At 49.5% G+C, this 21,667-nt stretch overlaps 14 protein-coding genes across 14 annotated transcripts, besides 4 other annotated features; all 14 read left to right on the top strand.

Annotated features, from left to right (window-relative positions):
• Nucleotides 1-189: 189 nt before the first annotated feature.
• On the top strand, nucleotides 190-597 carry Tb11.01.5235 (hypothetical protein, conserved; the record flags this gene model as incomplete). The annotated part of the gene is made up of 1 exon (XM_824329.1): nucleotides 190-597. The coding sequence occupies one exon, from the start codon at nucleotides 190-192 to the stop codon at nucleotides 595-597; it is 408 nt and encodes a 135-aa protein (XP_829422.1).
• Nucleotides 312-343: a microsatellite.
• A 339-nt stretch (nucleotides 598-936) lies between the features above and the next one.
• Nucleotides 937-966: a microsatellite.
• On the top strand, nucleotides 965-1,324 carry Tb11.01.5225 (cytochrome b5, putative; the record flags this gene model as incomplete). Its single annotated transcript, XM_824328.1, has 1 exon — nucleotides 965-1,324. One exon carries the CDS (start codon nucleotides 965-967, stop codon nucleotides 1,322-1,324), a length of 360 nt encoding a protein of 119 aa, XP_829421.1.
• A 643-nt stretch (nucleotides 1,325-1,967) lies between these two features.
• On the top strand, nucleotides 1,968-4,487 carry Tb11.01.5220 (chaperone protein DnaJ; the record flags this gene model as incomplete). Its single annotated transcript, XM_824327.1, has 1 exon — nucleotides 1,968-4,487. The coding sequence occupies one exon, from the start codon at nucleotides 1,968-1,970 to the stop codon at nucleotides 4,485-4,487; it is 2,520 nt and encodes an 839-aa protein (XP_829420.1).
• Nucleotides 4,488-4,662: 175 nt separating this feature from the next.
• Nucleotides 4,663-5,205, top strand: Tb11.01.5210 (hypothetical protein, conserved; the record flags this gene model as incomplete). The annotated part of the gene is made up of 1 exon (XM_824326.1): nucleotides 4,663-5,205. The coding sequence occupies one exon, from the start codon at nucleotides 4,663-4,665 to the stop codon at nucleotides 5,203-5,205; it is 543 nt and encodes a 180-aa protein (XP_829419.1).
• A 1,662-nt stretch (nucleotides 5,206-6,867) lies between these two features.
• On the top strand, nucleotides 6,868-7,299 carry Tb11.01.5200 (hypothetical protein, conserved; the record flags this gene model as incomplete). The annotated part of the gene is made up of 1 exon (XM_824325.1): nucleotides 6,868-7,299. One exon carries the CDS (start codon nucleotides 6,868-6,870, stop codon nucleotides 7,297-7,299), a length of 432 nt encoding a protein of 143 aa, XP_829418.1.
• A 422-nt stretch (nucleotides 7,300-7,721) lies between these two features.
• Nucleotides 7,722-7,747: a microsatellite.
• Nucleotides 7,748-7,800: 53 nt separating this feature from the next.
• On the top strand, nucleotides 7,801-8,214 carry Tb11.01.5195 (hypothetical protein, conserved; the record flags this gene model as incomplete). Its single annotated transcript, XM_824324.1, has 1 exon — nucleotides 7,801-8,214. The coding sequence occupies one exon, from the start codon at nucleotides 7,801-7,803 to the stop codon at nucleotides 8,212-8,214; it is 414 nt and encodes a 137-aa protein (XP_829417.1).
• Nucleotides 8,215-8,375: 161 nt separating this feature from the next.
• Nucleotides 8,376-8,416: a sequence feature (A-rich).
• Nucleotides 8,417-8,469: 53 nt separating this feature from the next.
• Tb11.01.5190 (hypothetical protein, conserved) lies at nucleotides 8,470-9,711 on the top strand (the record flags this gene model as incomplete). Its single annotated transcript, XM_824323.1, has 1 exon — nucleotides 8,470-9,711. One exon carries the CDS (start codon nucleotides 8,470-8,472, stop codon nucleotides 9,709-9,711), a length of 1,242 nt encoding a protein of 413 aa, XP_829416.1.
• Nucleotides 9,712-10,068: 357 nt separating this feature from the next.
• On the top strand, nucleotides 10,069-10,470 carry Tb11.01.5185 (hypothetical protein, conserved; the record flags this gene model as incomplete). Its single annotated transcript, XM_824322.1, has 1 exon — nucleotides 10,069-10,470. One exon carries the CDS (start codon nucleotides 10,069-10,071, stop codon nucleotides 10,468-10,470), a length of 402 nt encoding a protein of 133 aa, XP_829415.1.
• A 631-nt stretch (nucleotides 10,471-11,101) lies between these two features.
• Nucleotides 11,102-12,136, top strand: Tb11.01.5180 (ubiquinone biosynthesis protein; the record flags this gene model as incomplete). Its single annotated transcript, XM_824321.1, has 1 exon — nucleotides 11,102-12,136. One exon carries the CDS (start codon nucleotides 11,102-11,104, stop codon nucleotides 12,134-12,136), a length of 1,035 nt encoding a protein of 344 aa, XP_829414.1.
• Nucleotides 12,137-12,580: 444 nt separating this feature from the next.
• Nucleotides 12,581-12,973, top strand: Tb11.01.5170 (hypothetical protein, conserved; the record flags this gene model as incomplete). Its single annotated transcript, XM_824320.1, has 1 exon — nucleotides 12,581-12,973. One exon carries the CDS (start codon nucleotides 12,581-12,583, stop codon nucleotides 12,971-12,973), a length of 393 nt encoding a protein of 130 aa, XP_829413.1.
• A 666-nt stretch (nucleotides 12,974-13,639) lies between these two features.
• On the top strand, nucleotides 13,640-15,445 carry Tb11.01.5160 (hypothetical protein, conserved; the record flags this gene model as incomplete). The annotated part of the gene is made up of 1 exon (XM_824319.1): nucleotides 13,640-15,445. The coding sequence occupies one exon, from the start codon at nucleotides 13,640-13,642 to the stop codon at nucleotides 15,443-15,445; it is 1,806 nt and encodes a 601-aa protein (XP_829412.1).
• A 337-nt stretch (nucleotides 15,446-15,782) lies between these two features.
• Nucleotides 15,783-17,705, top strand: Tb11.01.5150 (hypothetical protein, conserved; the record flags this gene model as incomplete). Its single annotated transcript, XM_824318.1, has 1 exon — nucleotides 15,783-17,705. The coding sequence occupies one exon, from the start codon at nucleotides 15,783-15,785 to the stop codon at nucleotides 17,703-17,705; it is 1,923 nt and encodes a 640-aa protein (XP_829411.1).
• Nucleotides 17,706-18,870: 1,165 nt separating this feature from the next.
• Tb11.01.5140 (hypothetical protein, conserved) lies at nucleotides 18,871-20,385 on the top strand (the record flags this gene model as incomplete). The annotated part of the gene is made up of 1 exon (XM_824317.1): nucleotides 18,871-20,385. The coding sequence occupies one exon, from the start codon at nucleotides 18,871-18,873 to the stop codon at nucleotides 20,383-20,385; it is 1,515 nt and encodes a 504-aa protein (XP_829410.1).
• A 305-nt stretch (nucleotides 20,386-20,690) lies between these two features.
• Nucleotides 20,691-21,356, top strand: Tb11.01.5130 (hypothetical protein, conserved; the record flags this gene model as incomplete). The annotated part of the gene is made up of 1 exon (XM_824316.1): nucleotides 20,691-21,356. The coding sequence occupies one exon, from the start codon at nucleotides 20,691-20,693 to the stop codon at nucleotides 21,354-21,356; it is 666 nt and encodes a 221-aa protein (XP_829409.1).
• Between the last annotated feature and the right edge of the window lie 311 nt (nucleotides 21,357-21,667).

Here is a 21,667-nt window from a genome sequence, read left to right as displayed (position 1 = left end):
CATATGTAAGTTAATGTAGATTTGTCATCCTGTCTCTATCACGCTACTACTCCCTGGTTGCAAATGATGCGGGACTATGCGAGCCCTGTTGGCATCTTCCCTTTCACACCTTTTCCATGCGCCCTATCGCCTGCACACGGCCTCTACAAAGTAAGTGTGGCTGGAAAGTGCTCAACAACCAAAAGGTAGATGAGCCACCCTAAGATGAAGCTTGTGAGGCGTGCACGGAAGAGCATCCGTGAGCGGCGCATGAAGGCATGCCTGAAGGATCTTAGCTCCAACTTAGAGAAGGTGGAAATGCGAGTCTTCCGGCAGCAAAAGCAGAAGCGGCAGCAGCAGCAGCGCAAGGGTGCAGGAAATCATATAACCGTTCCGCCGGATGTGCTTAGAGGTGTGATGAACCCCGAGTTGTATCACATTGAGTGCCGACTTCACCAGGAAGCTTGCATGCCACCCCCACCACCGTATGAAGGCTACTCCCAGAGGGAACGCTGTGACGGAGCGCGGCGGCGCATCGGGTTCGTTGAGTTTGTTACGATTGCCGAGATGGTGCGATTAGGCGCCATGCCTGGTACTCCCGCAAGAGTTGGGATCTAAATGTGCGGAGGCACTGGCAATGTGCAAAGTTGAAGAGTGAGTGGTGCCGTGGTTTCTTCCTACTTCCGGCTTGCCATCGTCATGGGGTTGACGTTACAGCTGTATCTCCCGAAGGATCGTGGGGCAGGTGGTTAAAACTGCGGAGTGAAGCTTCGCACTGAACGTCAGGTAAAAGAGCAACAGAAACCACAAAAACACAAATGAAGTAGGGTAAGAAACGGCTAGTAGAGGCCGTCAGCATTTTTATTCTTCCTTTTCTCTTCCTTCTCACTAATCGAGACTTTACTCAAGAAGAATAACAAGTCACAGATTTTGGCAGCCGCCGGGCAAAAGGAAAACATATATATTTATTTATATATATATATACATGGAGGGGTTTGTATCGCTGAAAGAGCTTCAAAAGCATGCGGCAGAAGGTGATTTGTGGATCAGCATTGACGAGAAAGTTTATGATGTCACCAAGTACGTTAGCCAACATCCTGGTGGCGTAGACACACTCCTTGGGGTGGCCGGTAAAGATGGGACAGATGACTTTAATTCGGTTGGGCACAGTGACATGGCGAAGGAAGAGCTCAAAAAATATTGTGTGGGCAGGTTGAGCCCCGAGGACGTAAAGATCTTGAAAGCCTCTTCCGAAACATCAACCACCAGCGCCTTTTCCCTTGAGCTTATTGCGGTGACGTCTTCTATCGTGGCCATTATTATATACTTTCTATTCTCAAGCTGAGTCTAATCCGCTCTATTTCTTTATCTATTGTGTAGTACACACAAAAGGTACGAGTGTATTGCACCTGCGCGGGTGCACGAATTCATCTGCCTTATGTTCTTATCGTCTTAACGCTGCGTTGCCGCTTCTCCACACACCATCACCAGCCGTTTTATGATGGCACCCTTATCGCTGCGAGTCATTCTATTGTGTGATCAATCACACAAGTGTTGTACAATGTAGAGGAGTGATCGTAAGCGGGTGACTCGATTGGCTTGTTATTTGTTTAGCTCGGACACCATCATTCTCCCCTCTTCCTATATTTTTTTTAGTTTTTTCCCCGGCCGGTTATGGCTGATCGCTGCATTTTCTTCCCATACCTTGTTCCTTGGATACTATCGTTGGTTTCCCTCCTTTTCAAGCTGCTGCCAACACTCTTTTCCACCAATCATGCTTCTTTATCTGATGAAAGGCAGCTACAGCAGACAAAGGCCCCGCACGAGCTTCAATCCTTTGACTCCGGGAAGGGGGCTAGCTGGCAGCGTTGGGGCGTATTTTGTGCGGAGTCACCGGGGTACCGTTTCACGTGCGGCACGATTTGAAAAAGAAAAAATAACGTCCTGGACATAGAGGAGCTGGTGGAAAAGAAGACGCGGTGGGACGAATGCGAAGGCAGGTGAAGAAGGTACTGAGGGAGAAAGCAGATGACTCCATGAAACCCGGCTGGGACGTTTATCAACCGTCGAATGATGTGGTGTACGCCTTTAACCACTACATGCAGGGTTCCCAGATTGATGCCGAGGCGAGGGAGAAGGCCGAAAAGGCCTTTCAGGAGGCTGTGAAAAAGCATCCATTTCACAACAACGCCGACCATACAGTTGACTTCCATGGTACCACAGTGTTCAGAAACGCAAAGGGAAAGGTCTGTGGGGTGTTAATACCAAAGGCTCTACCATCGTTCGCAACCTCTATGGCAGCGGACGTCCTTGAGTGCGCGGTGGCGCGTACCTCCCTTCGTTCGGCACTGTTCGGTGGGGTTTCCCCTAATAGTGGCATTGCTGGTTATTTCGACTACCGTGGTACCCCCGTGGAACTGAAGTGTCGCAAGACCTCCTTTACCTACGAGCACACTAAAGAGTGGCGAAGTGTGTTCCCTATGATTGACTATACGAGCGCAATTTATAAGGCTGCTCTTCCAGACCACTGGAAAGCACAGGATGCAGCGGTGCCGGACGTAGTACGCATCCACGGTTCTCCTTTTTCGACACTGACAGTCAATGAGCGGTTTCGCACCGCCTCACACACAGACAATGGCGACTTCGATAACGGTTATGGTGTCCTAGCTGTGCTCAAAGGTGAGTATAGTGGTCTTAGCCTAGCCCTCGATGACTATGGTGTTTGCTTCAACATGCAGCCAACAGATGTCTTACTCTTCGACACGCACCTGTTCCACTCAAACACGGAGCTAGAGGCCAAGGAGGCCAACGCTACCTGGAATCGGTTGTCGTGTGTGTTCTACTATAGGGCGGCTCTGGGGGAGCAACCTTGCGTGGAGGAATACCGGAGGCGCCTTAAGAAGGCTAAGGAAGAAAAATCCACGTCGCTCTCTTTCAACCATATTGAGCAGAAGGACAACGGAGAAAACACCAATAAGCCTGCCCCGGTATATCCGGTTTCCTTGACACCGTTTAGTTGTGCAGCAAGTGCATGGGCCCTACGTGGCTGTGCAGCTGCGATGCTCACCAGGTTGCACGGCTTGGTGCGAGAAAATGCATCGCTGATGACGGAACTGTTTGGTGAGCCGGTGGAAGTAGCTGATGGACTACCGCGGCGCGCACCGGAAGAAATTATACCAGTCCACAAGCACACCAATGTGCAAATGCATTATTTGGGTGGGTTCAGCGAGAAGGGCGATATTTTGAACGAAGCTATGAATAAGCGGCATTATCTTGACAAGGAAAATCTCCAAAAAATGTTTGGAGAAGAGTTCGTTAACATATGGACTCAGAGTCGAACACACTGGCTACAACTCGTGAAAAAGGAATGGGAACATCAAAAGGAGACCAACCCGACCCGCACAAGATTCAGTTGGAACAATACGTCTGCCATGAACTTTGCCTTTTTTGACTTGTGCGATGTAGCGAAGCAGCTGATGTGTGGAGCATTTGGTGACCGTGAAGTAAACAAGAAGGAAGAGCAAAGCTTCTGGGGAATGTTTGCCGCCCACCTGGATAATGCATGCATAAATGAAATTGGTATGCTCCAAGGCTCCATGGGCATGCACAAACTTAACGTCAAGTTGAAGGATTACAACTTCGGGGGGACACGCTACCTCAAGGACATGCCACCGGAGGAGCAGGAAAGGAGGCGAAGGAGGCGCTTGGAGATCGAGCAAGCGCGGAGGCGTGCACCCATCTGTGACAGTGAGTCGGGCGATTGGCTACGTAACGAGGCCTTCGATTACCAGACGGAAGATGTAGCGGTTAACTATGAACGGGAGCAGTGGATAACACCAGAAAATAATGCAAAACGCTTCGGTTTCCCGGAACGCGGGGTCTATGGTGCTGAAGGTGCTGCCACGGGTACCATTAGCGTTCTTATTGTTCTTCCAAAGCCCACCAACCATCGGCAGAAAACGTGTGAACTGCCAACGTCGCGGGAAGCAGATCGAATTATGAAAAACCCTGCTGCACAACGGCTGTTGTGCGCAAAGCCTTGTAACATAGGGCTCTCTACCAGCAGTAATAAGTCACGCACCGTGCTTTGCGGTAATATCCGGATTGATAAAGTCTTTGATGGTGGTAGCGTTGGTGGAAAAATGTACGATTTCGTGATCATGCGTCACCTTCTTGCCGCAACCACCGGAGAGCGTGAACCCCTGGAATGCCTAGTGCGTTGGACATCCCTTGCTCGATACTGTACCTTCGTTGTCGAGGTTGACTTGTTAGACAGACACCATTACATCCTCAAGAGCGAAATAGGGGAGGAGTACAGTGCGGTTTCGGAGATATGCTTTAGCGCGCTCTACTCCGCAACCTATGCACGAGACAAGGTCAATCTACGTACTACCCCTTGTCTTTTGTCCTTCATCGATAAAAGCGGAAACATGTTGGAGTCTCGATTCAAGTTCAATGGATCGCCCTTGAATACGGTGGCCTTTGTCGTCCGCAGACGGGAGAAATAGTGCTCAATTAATTGGTTGTATGTAAAAAAGTGATGCCGGAAAGCTGCAGGGAAGTGGATTCTGGGTCAATTCCCCACCTTTATAGTGGGAACACCACCGCTACTTGCGGTAATGTAGGCCATTGAAGGTTCACTAGTTTGTTAAAGACAGGCAGGGGGAAATCTACAGAAAATCAATGCATTTCCAGGAACTAAAGAAAATAATAATAATAAAAGCTCCACCGTGTTATTCCTATTTATTGAATCCTTTCCTCCAATATGCCAGTGACATTTTGTGTGGGGAGCTGCAGATGTGTACGAGTATGAACACTTCTTTTATTCAGGTTCTTTTTCTCCCTTTTTGTGCTTATATTCTATTTTCTTTTGGTGTTGTTGCCGTTCTTTCCCATACATGGGTGGGGATATTTATTGTTAGTGTATGCGCAATGTGTATTTTTTTCTCTGTTTTCATTTCAGATAGTTGTTGTCTTCTTTTTTCTTTTTGCAATTCTGGTTCTTTTCCTTCTTCCCCAGGGAAAAGGGAGAGAAAAACATCATTTATCAAACACAATATGAGATGCGAAAAGGCGCCGGCCCTGCAAAGGGCTTGTCACCAGCCTCATTTTCGACATCTTTTTCATTTTTTTTTTTTTTGCATTATGTTCTGCTTTTACTTCTCCCTGAAGAATCGTTCTCCGGGTACGCGTCGCGTCCGGCTCTACAACCAAAGGAGGAAGTAAATAAGTAGCTAAACGGGAGTGTTTTCTATGAGTTGGCCAAAAGGGGTGTGGAGGGGAACGCGTACACATACGCTTGTTTGTGAGGCAGGGACGAGAATACAAGGTAAGATTTGCGCGTTCGGGGCTTATACTCGGCGGCAGACTTACTTTATTCTTGCTTTTGTTCCTGCGTCTGGCCCCATCCTCGGTGATTTTGGCATTCCTTTTACATTTTTTTGGCAACTTTGGTATGCCCTAACCTTCTTACCTTTCTATATTGCAGTTTTGTGTGCTTGTTTGTTGCTAGCGTCACTTTGTTTTGTGGTTATTGCTTTAGGTAATAGTCATGTCCTTTTACCACAGTTTTTTTTCTTCTTTGTTTTCACTTGGGTTGGCGCGTGGTAATAGCAGCAGGGGCGGGGTGTCTCGGGATGCTGAGAAAAGAGATAGGCCAAGGGGGGAGAGGGAGGAAAGAAGTTCCCACATGGGAATTATTACAACCGTAGCTGACGGTCACCGCAAAGTGGATGTGCGACCGACCGGTTCCAGCAGGGCCCCTCGCACTCGACTCTTTGTGTGTATATGCACTTTCTCTCCCGGAGATCTTCATGATGTAAAGTTTAATAAGTGAATAACGAAAGTAATAATAATAACAACAAAAACGATGGTGTGGGGAGGGATGATGTTGATATTTTTGTGAGGATGGAGAGGAAAGTGGAAATATGGGGAGGCTGCTTTTTGTCGTTGTTTAGTTGTTTTCTCTAACATTCACCTCCTTCGAGTGAGATTATCATTAACTGACAAAAGTAATGAAAATGTGAAGGGCAGTCACGTTGATTCAGTGAGCTGGATTGGGTGACAAGCAGAAGAAACAAAAGGGGAAACTGTCCCCAACCGGTTTCGCCCATTTTTTTTTTTTAGGGGGCGTTTTTTTTTTTTTTAGAAAAACACACACTTTGTGCTGCTGTTGTTGCTGTTGTTTTTTAGTGTGGAGAGAAATTGTTGGGCATGGTATCGTTTTGTGTCTTTGAGTTATATTCTGCGGTACCCTACCGTAGCATGGAGGGAAGAAACGGTTACGACAGACCGTAGCTAACCGATGGAAACGGTGGGAAGGTTGAGGGTGAGGGAAAGAAAAGGAAGTGGAATGGAATGGAATGATATCAACAGATGGTGTTTTGTACTTAGGTATGACGTGTGGTGACAATTCTTTTAATGTGGATTCCCGCAAAGGCAATGGTTGGCAAAAGATAAGGGAGGGGAATAGCGATGATAGAACTGAGGAAGGGGCGGTGTGTAATTCATCTCACTATTGTGTTAAATGAATTGTGATATTTGGAAAGGAGACGAATAGGGTGGTAACAAAAAAAAAAAAATGGTTTTATAAGTGAGTGTAAGAGGCTATATTATTATACAGTATTTCTCTGGTTAAATGGTTTATTCCCATTCGTCCTTTATCGGGCTTGCACACGGAATGGGGGAAAAAAGACGTGAGGACTTGCAAGCTCTGCAAAAAAAAAAAAAATCAAAGTGTCCTTCTCCCTATCCCTCTCCTTCTGTTTTTTTTTTTTGCCTGGGAACTAGTAAAGAGGGAAAGTGCTGCTTGTACCGGGACAAAACTCTGCTATTGTCTCAGGCGAGGACGCAAGAGCGCAAACAGGACAAAAAAACGACTCACTGGAAATGTTTTTCGTAACGCCGCGTGCATTAGCGACCATCACTGCACCTCAAGTGCTGGCTGTAGTGAGGTCAAAGCTTGGCGGAAGCCGGGCAGCAGCAAATAAAATCATCGTGGATGTGCGTTCAACAGGGGAGGTTGCAGCGACAGGTCTTATTCCAACCGCTGTCAATATTCCACTGAATGCATTGCCAGCTGCGTTAAGTGACGAGGTGGACGAGGAAGAGTTTGTGAAGACTTTCGGACACCCAAAGCCACGTAAGGACGAAGCAGAGTTGATATTTTACTGTGAGAGGGGTGTGCGATCCGCCACCGCCACTGAAATTGCAGAGGGATTAGGTTATCGTTACGTGAAGAACTTTGTTGGGAGTTTTGCCGAATGGCGGGAATGCTACGGTGGGGCACCGTTTGACGACGCGGATGGTTGCAAAGGGTGAGGACCTCGGGTTGAATCCGCCGAGGAACTACGCGGTGGTTTCAGGTGGAGGGTCCGGACTTGTAGCCTTCACGCGTTATGATCCCATAGTTTTACCTGTGAAAATTGGTTCAGCCGGTACGCCATCTCATTAGGCGGGAGCAACTGCTCTCGTGAATTTTGATAACATAAAAACGAGTGGCTCAGCTTTTGTCAACTAGTTGAAGGGGAAGCAGCGGTTGAGCGGGAGCGGCCCATCTTTTCTTATCTCGCTGTACCACTGGTGTGTGCTACTGTTCATATTTTTATTTGATGTGTTTGTGTTGTACTTCGGTGATTTGCGCGTTTCACTGATTTTGAGTTCCCTTATCCAAAGACGCTCGTGCTTCGTTGAGGATTGATTGGAAAAAAATAAAAAGGAAAACATACATATATAAAGGAAACGACAGGACAGGACAGGATAGGATAGGTGTGAAAAGCCGGAGGCAAACCCCCGTCACAAAGCTAAAAGGTGAAGCAAACTATGGGTCAGAGCACATCTTACGAGGAGCTAGACCGCAAGAGGGCACTTAACAAGTTTCACATGGCAGCTCTTCTGAAGAGTAAGCGAAGTGGTAAGAGCGAAAACACTTTCATTGTTGATGTACGAGACGCCTTTGAAGTAAAAAGATATGGTACTATCCCCTTCTCCGTACATATTCCATCCTCGGAGGTGCGAAGCGCGTTTCGCATGAGTCCCACCGCATTCGAAACAAAGTATAAAATACGTATGCCGCAGGCATCGGACAAAATTGTTTTCTTTGATCAGCGCCACGGCCGAGCGGCAACGGCAGTTGATGTGGTGGAAGCGTTGGGGTACAGAGCAGCAACTTACTTCGCAGATGGGTACAATGAATGGAGTAAATTTACGCAAGGAGAGCAAGAGGAGGACCTCTAAGTGAACATGGTAGAAGTGACCATGGCACAGAAGGAGAAAGGGGAGAAAAATAATAATAATAATAGATTTGCGTTATTTCTTCAATCCTTTATTTGTTTATTTATCTTTGTTCATTGTGAGCTTTCATTGTAGGGATTTCTTCTCTCTCGCTTGTGAAGAGATTTTTTTTTGTTCTTCTTTATTTTTGATTTTGTTATTGTTTGCTACGAAGACAGGTTGAGCCACATCGCCTTTCTTCATTGTTACCAGTGTACTATGAGCTGTGTTGTACACCTCTTTGTACATATGTGTACCCCTTGTCTTGTATTTATTGCTGACCTCCTTGTGGTCATAACTATTCTTTTCCACGCTCTCTTCTTATTGGGCACTCTACGCGTCCACACGCTGGCCTCCCAAATGTTCAACGGTTATTCTCTGAAGAGGTACCCAATCATGCGCAGTTGGGCTGCATTTAGGAGCGTTCGATCCCTCCAGCGTCGTTTCATGGCAACACAGGCACCAACGGAAGGGGAGGTACGCAGCGCTTACGCAACACTCGGCGTCGCCACTTCGTCTACATTTGAAGACATCAGGCGTCGATACGTTGAGCTCGCCAAGAAGCACCACCCCGACGTCAGTGGAGAGGAGGGGACCGGTGCCTCTTCCCGTATGGTGAACATTAACAACGCGTACGCCACACTCCGGCGTCTCCACCAATTAGGTGGGTGCGGTATGCACCAAAAAAATAATTGCGCCTCCGGCGGAGTCAGGGCGAGTAGTGAGCACTCATACTATGCTCCACATGACGAGCCGTATCAACCGTGGCATGAGGAAATTAATCCAACATTTTACGAAATGATGTGGGAAGAAATGCACCGACAAGCCGAGAACGAGGCGTTTGAACAGGCCTCTCCTTCGCGCGACAGTAGCTGGAGGCACCACCACCACCACCAGCAGCGGACCACTGAAGCGGGCAGGGGGCAGAAGAAGGCGAAGCACGGCGAAAAACAGCAGCACGCAAAAGGTGGCCAGACTCGAAAGAAGACAACTACATGGCCCGATGCTGACGTGCAGGCAATGGTGAACATGTACCAAGACGGCAAAAGTTTTGATTTCATTGCCAACGCGCTAGGAAAGCAAACAACTGATGTTGTAGCGGAGTTTAATCGGTGGAGTGAAGACAACAAATCGCTACCCCGTGCGAGACAACGGTTTTATGGTTTCAACTATTACGCAGAGTCTCCTGAGGTTGATTTTATGGGCATAGATGACGATGATGATTTTACGGACAATGATCCTTATGGCTATGGCGGTCCCGGCGACGAGTTCAGTGGTGGCTTCGTGAGCCCGGACAACATTGTCTTCGATGGCGGTGCCATACCATTCCGGGGGGGACATTACATGAACACTAACCGCCAGCGGCGGGGAAATAATAACCATAACGATAAGAAGGGTAGGAGCAGCAGGGAAAGGGGAAATGCAGGCGGAAGGCACGAGTCCAGACGGCGGCAGCGCTAACGCTAACCAACTGGTGTCAGAGGCCTCCTCACAATCTCATGATCGGGTTTGTTCTCAACTAGCTCCTCTCCCTCCCTCTTTTAGCCCCTTCCACTTTTTGTTTCCCTTCCGCCATCGCTGAGGAGGCAGATTGTACGATACAAGACATGAGCTTCTCCCCCTTTCCATGCTAGTACGATTGTAACGATTAAGGTGTTGCTGTTCTCATTATTTTGGACCTCCGTCGTCGCAAAGTTGTTGTTCCTTAGCCCCTTTTCGTCTTGTTTTTCTTTGTGTGTGTGTTCTACTCGACACCTTGGGGTGTTCTCGTCTCCGCATTAGCGTTAGTAACAATAAACACAACGAACGCGCAAAGGTATGATGAAAAATACCGTGCGGCAGTTCGTGAAGGAGATTACCTACTTGGAGGTGTGGGAACATTTCAGACGGTTTGGTGATGCAGCAGGGCCAGACAGTGTGAAATGCCGCCTTTTATGTTCAGACGCTGTCGCTACCCAACTAAACGAACGGATTCGGATGCGGTACCTGTTAGAACAATTTCTCGCGCAGAGCAGCACTACAACTTCTACTGGTGTCGCTGGCGAGCCGCGGCGATGGTGGGAAGGGGATCTGACACGGTGCGTCGACAGCGACCGGCGGGTGCTGGCGGAGACGCTGCTAGAGGATGGCTGGATGTTGATGCAATTAAACAACTGCGTTTCAGATCGGGAGTGGCTTATAACTACGATGACTTTTCAAAGGGAAAAAAGCACCACGTAAACACAGCTACGACACGTCTTCTAAAGCCCTAATTAATCGCCACATGATTCCTCAAATTCCAAAAGGGCGGCCGGTGGGGCTTATCCCCTTCTACAACTTCTACCTCGCCGCAGGTGGGGCCCTATCTATATGGTGGTAGCCACATACGGTGAAGGGCAGTCAGTGTCATAAAGGTTGCGGTTCTCCTGTTTCAGTTATTCGAGGCTCGGTAAACCACACGACTCCACGCGTAGAAATATCTCGGGGGGGGGGGCAATGATTCCAGGACTGGCGGTGAAAATGAGACATACTCTACGGTGCCACATGGGTGGCGAGAGATAGGTGAAAATTTGTCGTTGCTGTGCCGCCGGAAATTTGTGTTGTGCGTAGCCCGGAAGCACCGGCAACATGGCACTCACATTTTTTTGTTGGTGGGTTATTCAACCGGATCCTGCCGTACAGCTCAATAATTATCGATTACGGTGAGTGATTATTCGTGGGGCTGTTGACGATGGCAGCCCCACCATGCCTTACGGAGAATTCTTGTTTATTTATTTGTGTCTGTTGCACTGCCTTAATACCAGGCCACCGAAGGGCAATGGTGACAAGAGAAGCAGTGCAGATACCTTGAGGCGGCTTTCTTTCTTGGTTTATGTGCATGCCAACAGGCAATGATGGTACATTGCACTTTGAAAGAAACACATGGGGGCTCGTTCCCGCTCTATTTTTTTTCTTCTATCACTACTGTTATTTATTCTGCTACTTTCTAAATCCCCAACCCTTTTCTAGTCGTACCGCACTCACCCTCTTTCCCGAATTTTTTCCATCCCCGGTTTACTCCGAACCACCCCGTAACGACCTGAACATATTATCCATACCCCTTTTCCTCACAATCGCCCATAGCAGAAGGAAGGGTTTGTATCGTACCCAGTTATTAATGCAGAGTAGGGTGGTTTCGTCCGCGGTCATGTTTCTTGGCGGTATCGCCGGCGCCGTAAAGTCTCTGCCGGCGTTTGTCACGTCGAGCTTCGGTGCCATTGTCGACCCGGAAGATGGTAGAGGAAGTGCGGCATTTGCTGAGATTACAGCGTTAACAGCCTTGCATCACATGCAGCGGCTGATGATGGCGGACGAAATGGGACGCTCGATATTAAAAGAGAGACCGCAGGTAACGGACGAGACATTGGAGTTTGCTAAGACACAACCAGAGGGAACATTTGGGTACCGGTACGCAGCATTTATGAAACGAAACAATTTTCTACCGAGTGGAAGGGCACCCATCCTGCACGTTAGCGACCCAACGCTCGCATACGTTATGCTTCGGTATCGGCAGATTCACGACTTTGTTCATGCATATGTAGGCTTAGGGCGGACAATCGAAGAGGAGTTGGCAGTGAAACTCTTCGAGTGGCAGCACACGGGCCTTCCGGTTGGACTTATGGCGGTATTGGGTGGTATGCCATGGCTCAGGATGGATCAGATCCTTAACATGGGCATGTATAATGAGTGGGCACGTGCCAATGCTCCCCGTCAGTTACACGGAAAGCGCTTTGTTTCATGTATACTTAACGTGCCGTGGGAATGGTACTTGGATAAACCGTATGAGCAGCTTGTGGATGACGTAGGTATCGTGCCACTAGATGCATTTCTAAAGGAAAGGAAAAGTGGCGGATTACACGATTCATGAAACTTTTGGACACGCGGGTGAAATCTCCTTGATACAGTTCTTTTCCAAGTGAGTGGTAGGGAAATTGGAGTATCTGCAAAAAGTTGGAAAGTATTAGGGGATCTCTCAGAGAGCTAATGGAAAGTGAAGGGGAAACAAAGGCGGCTGAGCAGTCGTCGGTTGTATCCGCTTTGTCTGTTTCCTCCGATACGCGCCCAACTGTGTATTTGATAAAAGAGTTTTCAGTTGCGCGGTTTATGGGGGCTAGCATTGTAGCCATCAGCATAGTTTTGTTTCCACACCTGTGGGAAGTGGGCGATTCGCTTTCCCACCTCCTCGCCTGCGTAGCTTGTGTGGCTGACTACATTGCTTTGTGCCAGTTTTCATCTATGTGTACTTTTATCCGCTCCACCTTTACTTCTCTCACCTCGTACCAAAGGCTTTAGGGGAAACGCGACTACGGTCATGAGTGAAGGGCGCTTGGAGTCGCTGGCCAAGCTGTCGAAGATCCTTCAGGAGAAGGGTGAGGTGCCGAGCGGCCTGTGGGCGGAAGCCGGCTTGAAAGTCGGCTCGCGGCAGAAGGACGTCGAGGCCGCAATCAAAGCAGAAAAGAAGTCCAAGTCAGCCGCCATCAAAAGAACCGAAGAAGAGTTAGAGAGAGCGGCGCAGGCGGAAGAGGCGCGTAAATTGGGTGTAAAGGTGGAAGAGCTTCAAGACAAGATGAGTGCCATGGAAAAGGAATTTGACATCAATAACAAGAAGGCCCGGGAAGAGGAGCGCAGAGCGGGTCGTTCTAAAAAGGAGAAGCAGCGCGAAGCCGACTACGGAGAGTATGACATGGACACCGAGCACGTTTAACATCTTGCAGACGAAAGAACATTGAGGGGGGAGATGGCGTTTGGTTGGTGACTCTTTGGAACATCGACTTCCTCCGTTGTTGGTGCCGGCTTTTGTTTACTTTGTTCGGCGTGAGAGGAAAATAAGTCGCACTGCTGTATCCTTTCTTATGTCCAAGTTCCTCTGTTGCCGTGGGTAAGTTCCGTGCGTTGTTTTGGTTTGTGCTTGAGCCCAAACCCGCCTTTGTTTCCTTAAGCAGAGGAAGTTAATAATAAATAACTCCGCCCCTCTGGTGTTTGCCCATATGTTTTTTTTTTTCATGGAAGCGCCGCTCAACTTACACATAACTAGCTCCTGCAGGTCCATACGCTCGTATGTGTACCTCGACATTTTATGTCTCCGCGCACGGCTCTGTGGAGAGGAAGGAAGTACGGTTAGGGACTGTTTCTGGCTAATCAAGAAGTTGGTGAAAGGGTGTGCTCCGCATTAACAGTTCAGAGCCGGGTCCCACGCAAAAATTCCCCACGTGTTCACAGCTGAATGTCAGCCCCCCTTCCCTACAAACACTTCTGTGATTAGCGTGGCACGTTGGGGTCCACGGCAACTGGGACACGTGAATGGGCAGGGCATACGTTAAGGTAAAACAAGTATGGTAAACGTGGCTGAAGTAGGTCGAGAGTAGTAATCATGCGCGCTGTAGCAGGCGGCACCCAATCCTTCTTCGTCGCTGCTCGTGCACTCTTCTTTCACTTCTTTTTTTCCTTTCCAGTTTTCGCCGAATTACTTGGGGGTGAGCCGTTTTACCAGCATAGCGAAGGCACTGCCGGGAGTCCAGCATCGCTGAGCCGTCGTGTGAAGATGCGATGTTGTCGGACAATGCACGGACTTGGTGAATGGTCTAACGGACTCTCCATTTTGAGCGATGCTCTGACGCAAGTAATTGAATCGCGGGGAACGGGGAAGGACAATGTTCTGAGAGCACCACTCCGTTGTGTTGTGGCCAGCCGCTCCATTTGTAGGGGCGAGCAGCTTTGCGTTGTACCAGAGTCGCACATACTACATGGCGAAATTGCTGACAGCGTTCTCCAGCACGCTACCGCGGGTGGAAATTTTACAAGCTACGCTGAGCTAAGGCGCCGCCTGGCGACTGTGAGTGGGATGCCACACCTTTTATCAACACGTGATTCGTTACTGATCACACTTGCGCTCTACACCCTCAGGCATGGCGGAGTAAACCACCCACTGACTAAGTGGGTTTCCAGCCTCCCACCACGCGTACCACCGATGGGATTGCTCTTACAGTTACAAGAGAAAAGGGCGTCTGCCTTTACGCCACTCCAGCGTCGCTTGCGGGCTGGCACCCGCACGGCACTCATTTCATCGCCGCTGGAGCATGCCGACACGGACGTGGCGACTGTCGAGTTAATGCTGCAGGCCGCTGAGTCTTGCGGAATTGATGCCGTCAGCAAACCGCAGGTAGAGGTAGTAGCAACGGAACCGCTGATCGCGGCGTTCTGCCGTGGTAAGAGGCACCCACTAACTCAGCGACAACATGAGGCAAACCTCGCAAAGAGTCGGGGCTCCTTATCAGCGGCGCAACAGCAGCTGGTGCAGCTAGAGACGTCAGTCTACTCTGACATTCTTACACCGCTGCAAAGGTGTATGTTTGCTGACAACTTGTTGCCAACCCCGCCAACCTCCACCACTAACCAGCCCGGTGACGACGATGCTGGTGGGGACCCCAAAACTATCGAACAGCTTCGTTGGTCGCACTTTATGATGAGGTCCCGTGCTGTGAATTTGCACTTTATCCCCCACCGGCAGCAACAGCGCGCCCAACCACCCAAAGTAGCAGTGGTTCCCTTTCTCGACATGCTGAACCACTCCGTCCGCAGTCACAACGTGACATACCGCTACCGCTCTGGCATTGGTGTTGTTGTGGTAGCTTCGCGGCTGATCAAAAAGGGGGAAGAGCTCACGCTTAACTACGGGGATTTCAGACAACGTGGTTGTCTGTTCCACGAGCCGTCATGCTGTGCAGGTGCGGATGTAATAGACGGTTCAGCAGCTATGCGTCTCATTGAGTCTCGCCAGATGCATGAGTGGGACAATGCAGCAGATAGTAGTCTCGACGTGGATCACCCAGAAGACGCACCGTTTGGTCAGGGCCCGGAGCGACAGCAGCAGCGCGATGGTAAGAGTAACCTCGGAGATCAAAGCGACTACGGGGAGGAGGCACGGATGGAAGCGACGTGGCTTTGGCGGTTTGGTTTCCCACGCACTGAAGATGAGAAGGCGTACGTGGCATCGCATCTATGGAGTAAGGGGCTGAGGCGTCGAGTTGCGCAGCTCACTGATGTCCGGCGCCGCGGACGCCCCGGTGAATTTGTTATAGGTGTACCCGAGGGCCTCCAGCACTTGCGAGAGCAACGGGAGCGGCTTGAGCGTGAGCGATTTGGCGGGGTAAAGGTTTTTCCACCCCAAAACGCGTAAAGTTGTGAAGGACCGCCATATCACTGTATATTATTATTTTATAATAGTTGGAAGTGAGAACACTCCAGGTGGTGGCAGGGACTTCTTGGGAAACCAGAAGACGTGAGTACACAATGGTGGGTACACGCCGCCTGTTTTTGTAGCTTACGTGTGAACGAGGAGTACCACCGTCGGGTGCATATTCACGGAGCCACAAATCTGCAACGCCTCGGAGCATGTGGTTATTACCTCACATTCCACGTTTGTGTACTGCTCTTCTTCTCTGCCTCATTTCTCTGTTGCTTTTGTGTAAAGGAGGAAAAGGGAAGGAGGACTGTGACCGAGTAGTAGCGGTGTTATGACCCACCAAACCCATGCGCAGGGTGCAAATCCGCCTGATAACGCGGCAGACTTTTGCGGGGCCGACGATATCACATCACCCGCTAGTAGTAATCATCATGGTGCAGAGCACGCAAAAAGAACCCCAGTTAACAGGGAATATAACCGAGCGGCGCGGTACCGTGATTGCTCACCCAACTACAACTTTGAATGGGGTAGTATGACGGAAGAGATGACAATGGTTGGAGGCACTGAGTTCACCGAACGGAGGGGTGAAATTGTGGTGCAAGACGACGAAGAAAGTATTGCCTTCCGTTTCACCAACACCCGGAAGGATGTTCTGAAGTTTCGTGCGTGCATCTCGTATAAAACGCACCGCTCGACAAAGAACGCCGTTCTACCTAGTCAAGTTGGTCCCTTCAATGACGAAATACTGTCCGTCATATTTCTTTATGTTAGCTTAGATATGCGTGAAATACTGAACGCAGGTCAAGTGTGTCGATATTGGCGCTTCTTTGCAAATTTGGCACCACATTGGACGTATTACAACCGGCTCGATTTGGGGCGACGCTTAATGCAGCTCCCCCGTTACCTCCAAAAGATGGTGGGAAGGCCCAGAATAGTGACGAGAGATGAGTACTTCAGGGAACGGCAAAAGGCTGCCGAATTTGACGAACGCGCGACTGAGAAAAGTTCTACACAACACGTGCGTTGGTGTATTGCCATTGCTCTTCTCAGTGCGGCGGCCTGTGCTGGTAATTTTTTCTTTTCATATTATGTTGGGGTGAGGTTTGCTGAACGTTATAGTGATGCCGTCCTTGGGAGCATAGCATTTCTTATTCTGCTGGGGTTGGTGATAGTGCAAGTTGTGTTCATTATCATTCCTCTGGGCACTGGTTCCACACCGGGGGAAAAACAAAACAGCATGAGGCTGTTGGCGTGGGCTGCATTCCTCTTACTCACAGGAAGTGTGTTGGGAACCATCACCACACTGACCACGACGCGTGTGGAAAGTACCAGACAATTGCTCGGGGCTCCCGTGGTGGAGCTGGTACCGGGAAAAGGTTGTGAATTAGTGGATTTGAGTCGTGAGCCCGCATTTGCCATATTACCTGCTCCCTTGTCTGATGTACGGTGGAGGCCAATAACAACGGACAAGGAAGAAAAGACTTTCTTGCCTCACTGCGCGTCCCCGGGAGCCGGAGAGAAGGAGGTGTGTTTCGTGCTGTTGTACTTCGACGAATTATACAACTCAAGTGTATTCTCCAACCACACCCAACTCGTTATCTCCAAGCACATCGGAACGAGATATGCGCTTAGCTTCGATCCATTCGACGCTAATAGCAGCAGTAGGTGGTGTGAGACGGGGAAGAGACCACAAACAATCGCCGTGACGATGCCTGTCTACGTTCGTTTGGTGGAGGAGCGTAACAGGAATTATTTTGATGATTCATACCTGGACCCTCTACGACGCCCAGGGAGGATATCCTCTATAAGTTATCAATGCAGCGTTAAGTACCCTCGGATAGTGACGGAAGACCCTCCGGGTGCCTCAGAGATTTGGTACAAAAGTCAGGTGCCGTGGCGTCAGCATCATATCCCTCTTGTCACGGACGTTGAGAATACGCCACTGCGTTACCTGGAGGAGCACAATCACTTTTTACACTACTCTTACGCATGTTACATCGCTGCGGCCCTGTTGTGGTTGTTTTTGTTTGTACTCCAATGCTTCCTGCGGAATCACGCGCTCAAGGTGCTTGGACTGGCCACGACGTGTACCCTGTTAGTAATGAACCCAGTGGCCCTACTGGTGTCCGGCGTGCTTTGCATTACGCTGTCTGATTATTATTTTATTTGCAACGAAACAACGGGCGGGGCGATGATCGGCACAGGGATTTCCTTAACAGCCTTTGCACTCGCTGCGTACGTTTGTTTTTGGTGATGGCAGGCAGTACGGGAAAGTATGAGGTTTCGTGATCAAGTGGATGAAGGAGGAGCGGCAGCACACTATGAGGTTCAAAGTGAGTAATGCGAACTTTGACAATCTTTGTGTACGTGCCTGGATGCTAGCGTGGTGATATGAAAACAATATTTAAATAGCTGCCGTCTCGTGGGGTGAAAGTGTGTTTTCTACTGATTTTTTTTGTCGGTGGTGCCCTCTCGGCGACGGGCTCAATTGTGCCCCCTGTGACGTTGTTACTGTCCTTTAATTTCTTCGTCCCATCTCCCATTCTCGACCATTTGGTCCGGTGGGAGCTTTTATACTTTGTTGTTCAGGTGGACAAGTGCCGTGGCTCCTTTGTGGCATGGGTTTGTTCTTCCCTTTAACCCTTAATGTCTATACACTCCTTTTATCGTAAAGGAGGAAAGCTGATAAACGATCTTCCGTGCAAGTGAGAAGTGGAAGCAATCGAGGCAGTAAATATGCAAACTGTTATGACAGTCGGAGACCTCGGCCCGCCTCCTGGGCCCGCGTCGCCTTGGAACGCTAGCTACAGAAACAGGAGGGAGGGTGTAAAAAGAATTTGCACGGAAAGAAAAAAATGGTGTTGTACATGAGAAAATAAAGCAGAGAGAGGTGTTCCCGTGCAGTTGAAGGGAAGTTCGTTAGGTGAATGGTGCATCGCAGCGAAATAAGTGGGGCTGCTCCCATCTTCCGTTAACTGTTTTTCGAGCGTAAAAAGTTGTTGTTTTTGTTTTGTGCGCCGCCGTGTTTGTATACTTCAGCTCTCATTCTTCTGTGTCTTTTTATGTTTTTACCCTTCCCCGGTGTTGTTGCCGCACCTTTGCCCTCGGTATTAAAGTGCTCGGGTTTTTAATGGAACCGGCATCCTACCTTTTTTTTCGTAACTCGTATGACTTGGCTGTTAGTAGTGGAGGTACAGTGTCACGTATACAGATATGCAGGTACAAACGTTGTTCCTTTTGTTACTTATAACTCCCCATGTCTACTATCAGAAAAAGTGGTTTATTATTGAGATAGGTTGTCGGATTTACCCCTCGAATCATCTTCTCCAGGGAACTGTGAATATACCCACACTTTTTTCTCTTGCATTTTTGTTTGACTACCTCCTTCGAAAAAATCAAATAAAGTTATAGTACTGTAAATGTTTTCGAGGACTGAAGTTGATGCCCTCTTCAACGAAGCACTTCGGGTGTCTCAGCGCTCTCTATTGTTGTTAAACGAGCGGTCGCGGGGCCCACCACCGCCACAACAACAGCACCTCCAGTCGTCATCGACGGTGGGTTCTTCCGGTTTTGCAACCACCGTGCAGGAGCTGCGTAACCTTGCTGATTTCTCTGCCTTCGTTGATGCAGCTGGAGATGTTTGCCAGCGTATTCAGAAGGAGTCGAGGCAGCCATCGAGCACCATGCAGCGAAGGCGACAGAACGGAGCAACATATCCGCTCCTCAGTCGCGTTGTTGAAGGTTTGGTGGGAGTCCGTAGGGTGTGGAACGGGGGAGTGGAGGAGTTGTGGTCGAGTGGCGCAGCGCTCACTCTTTTGTTACTTCGTGCAGCCCTTTTTGCTGATTGGGTTCATGGGATGGCTAAAGCGGAGGAAATCCGCACAACTCTATGTGGCGTAACCGAGAACGCATCAGCGTTTCCCCTGCGGGAACAACTGCGCCGGGAAGTAGATCCATTGCTCCTGCTGCTGCGTAAGGTGAGGGAAGGGATGCCTGAGGAGTTTGTTGACCAATTTGACGCGGAGGTGATCCGAGTGATGTGTAGGTTGCCAATGTCGGTAAATGCTGGGAGGGAGCATGCTATTGCGCCGCTCTACTCGTTGCTGCTGTTTCCAGGACTTATTCCATACGTAGCGCTTAATGCGGCCCATCCGCTTGCGGCAATGAATGTCGTTGCTCCAATAGAAAGTATCGCCACGGGACTGCTACAGGTTTATTTAAGGGAAAGCGCTGTAGAATTCAGTCGTGCATGTAGCACACTTGTACGACACGCCGTGCTCGTCGGGGCGTGTGTGGAGCAAGGTGCGACGTTAGTGGGAGAAATCCAGAAGGGTGTATGCTTCATGAAGCAACTATTTGATGCACTGCTTGTCTCCGTTGAGCGTGCCTTTTCCGCTGCTGCAGCACCGCGCGCAGGTATGACTGAGGTGTTCTGCAGCGCCTTTGCGGGACCGTTTCGGGCACTTGTGCAGATGTGGGTGAGCACTGGAAGAGATGCATCCCCTGTGGTACCGGCAAATGAGCTCCGCACGCTTTCGCATGTGTGGTGCACCGCCAGCTACCGTGCCTTGATTGTGGTTGAGTCTCTTGGCCACGCTGAGCTTGGTGTTTTAAGCGGCTGCGGTAGTGCCACCTCACAGCAGAAGCGATATAATGCCATGCTGCAACAGTCAAGGGGGAAAATCACAACTGCCATTCTCTCTGCTGTAACGGAAGACAGATTACTACTTTTCGAGGAGACAGCCGCACGGTCAGGTCATGGGCACAAAGTGTTTCGTATTTGCGACGCGGGGGTGGCCCCCGCCTCTGGTAGCGGGAATCCATGCGTTTTTGTGTACATTGACAACGGCACTGTTTACATGAAGGTCGGGAGGGAGCGCACGTTCCGTCGGGCAAACAGCGTGGAGGAGGTGTTTAGTATCTTCACACAGTAGGCAACGAACCCCCACTATCAACAGACGCTTCCCTTTTCTTTACATTCCCGTATTATTATTGTTATTTTTTACCAATTCTTCTGTACGACATCGCGTCGGTGTAGCCTGTTCATCGGTTTTTTCCACAGCATATTGGACTGTGCACGCTCGGTTGCTCTTCCTTTGTTGTTTACTCTGATGTTCCCCTTTAACATAAAGGAGGCTCTCCTTCCTCATTGCATAGTGGTTGGGTGGCGACGGGGAGACGGGGGCAAAAAGAGGGTGAAGGAGAAATAAAACCGAGTGTTCTTTCATTCCACCTTTGGATGAGTGAAGAAGATGGTGAAGGTCTGGAAGGAGAGGCCTCGGTGCAGAAATCGACGGGATTCTCATTGTCAACACTTAAGGACCCTTTTGTGCATGAACTCATAGCCGAGAATGAGGCTATGCTTGCTGAAATTACTTTCCTCCGAGAAAAGCGTCATGGTGCCGAACGCTTGCAGAAGCAGTGCGTACAGGCGGCGGAGGAGGCCGTGCGTCAACAGTTGGTAGCGGAAGAAGCAAATGAACGAGAACGAAGGCAAGGCAACTTCTTCAAGGTCGCGTTACGGGGACTCCACGATGATGTCGCTGCGCTTCGGGAGGAAAATACTGCTCTGCAGAACATTATGTTAACCGTGCAGGCGGAGCTTGGGGCAAGTGAGGAAACACGAATAAGTACTGTTTTGCTTTCCCCGCGGATGACAGCTACTGGGAAGGAAGTGACTTCGATGCGTTCAAGTGTAGTTCCCGATGTTGAGAGTAAGTTGTTGGCCCGCTACAGCACTTTTTTGGGTAACAGGAGTAGTGGTGAGCGCCCCACCTCACCAACTCGCACCGCTAATCCCCAGGGACGCAAGCGACCCCGGCCAAGTGGTGGAGACTGGATGTTTACTCCCTTGGATGGCAGTGGCGCGGATCGTGGGCAAAATGGCGAAGCGCACTCTACATAGAGCAGGGGTTTCCCAGCACAACCTCTGCGTATTTAAAACAGTTTTTTTTCTTTGTGGCACAATTGTTGCGCTGTGTGATGTGTGGTGTGCGTGTGGTGCCAAAATCGCGGTTTGGCTGCTATAACACAAGGTTGTCAGTGTCTGTTTGGGGCGTAAATGTGGTCTCGTGTGTATTAGTATTTTGTGGTCGGACATCAGTTGCAACGCCGCCGTGCCCTCTCTGTTGTTGTGTTGGTTTTGCAGTATTGCCCAGGATGCCCACGCAATCACAACTGAAAACCTTCGAGGGCGCACCCTACTGCCAACATGTT

This window comes from Trypanosoma brucei (genome assembly GCF_000002445.2).
Source record: "Trypanosoma brucei brucei TREU927 chromosome 11 chr11_scaffold01 genomic scaffold, whole genome shotgun sequence".
Lineage (NCBI taxonomy): Eukaryota > Euglenozoa > Kinetoplastea > Trypanosomatida > Trypanosomatidae > Trypanosoma > Trypanosoma brucei.
The sequence above is the reverse complement of the archived record's forward strand: the minus strand, read 5'-3'. Positions and strand labels throughout refer to the sequence as shown.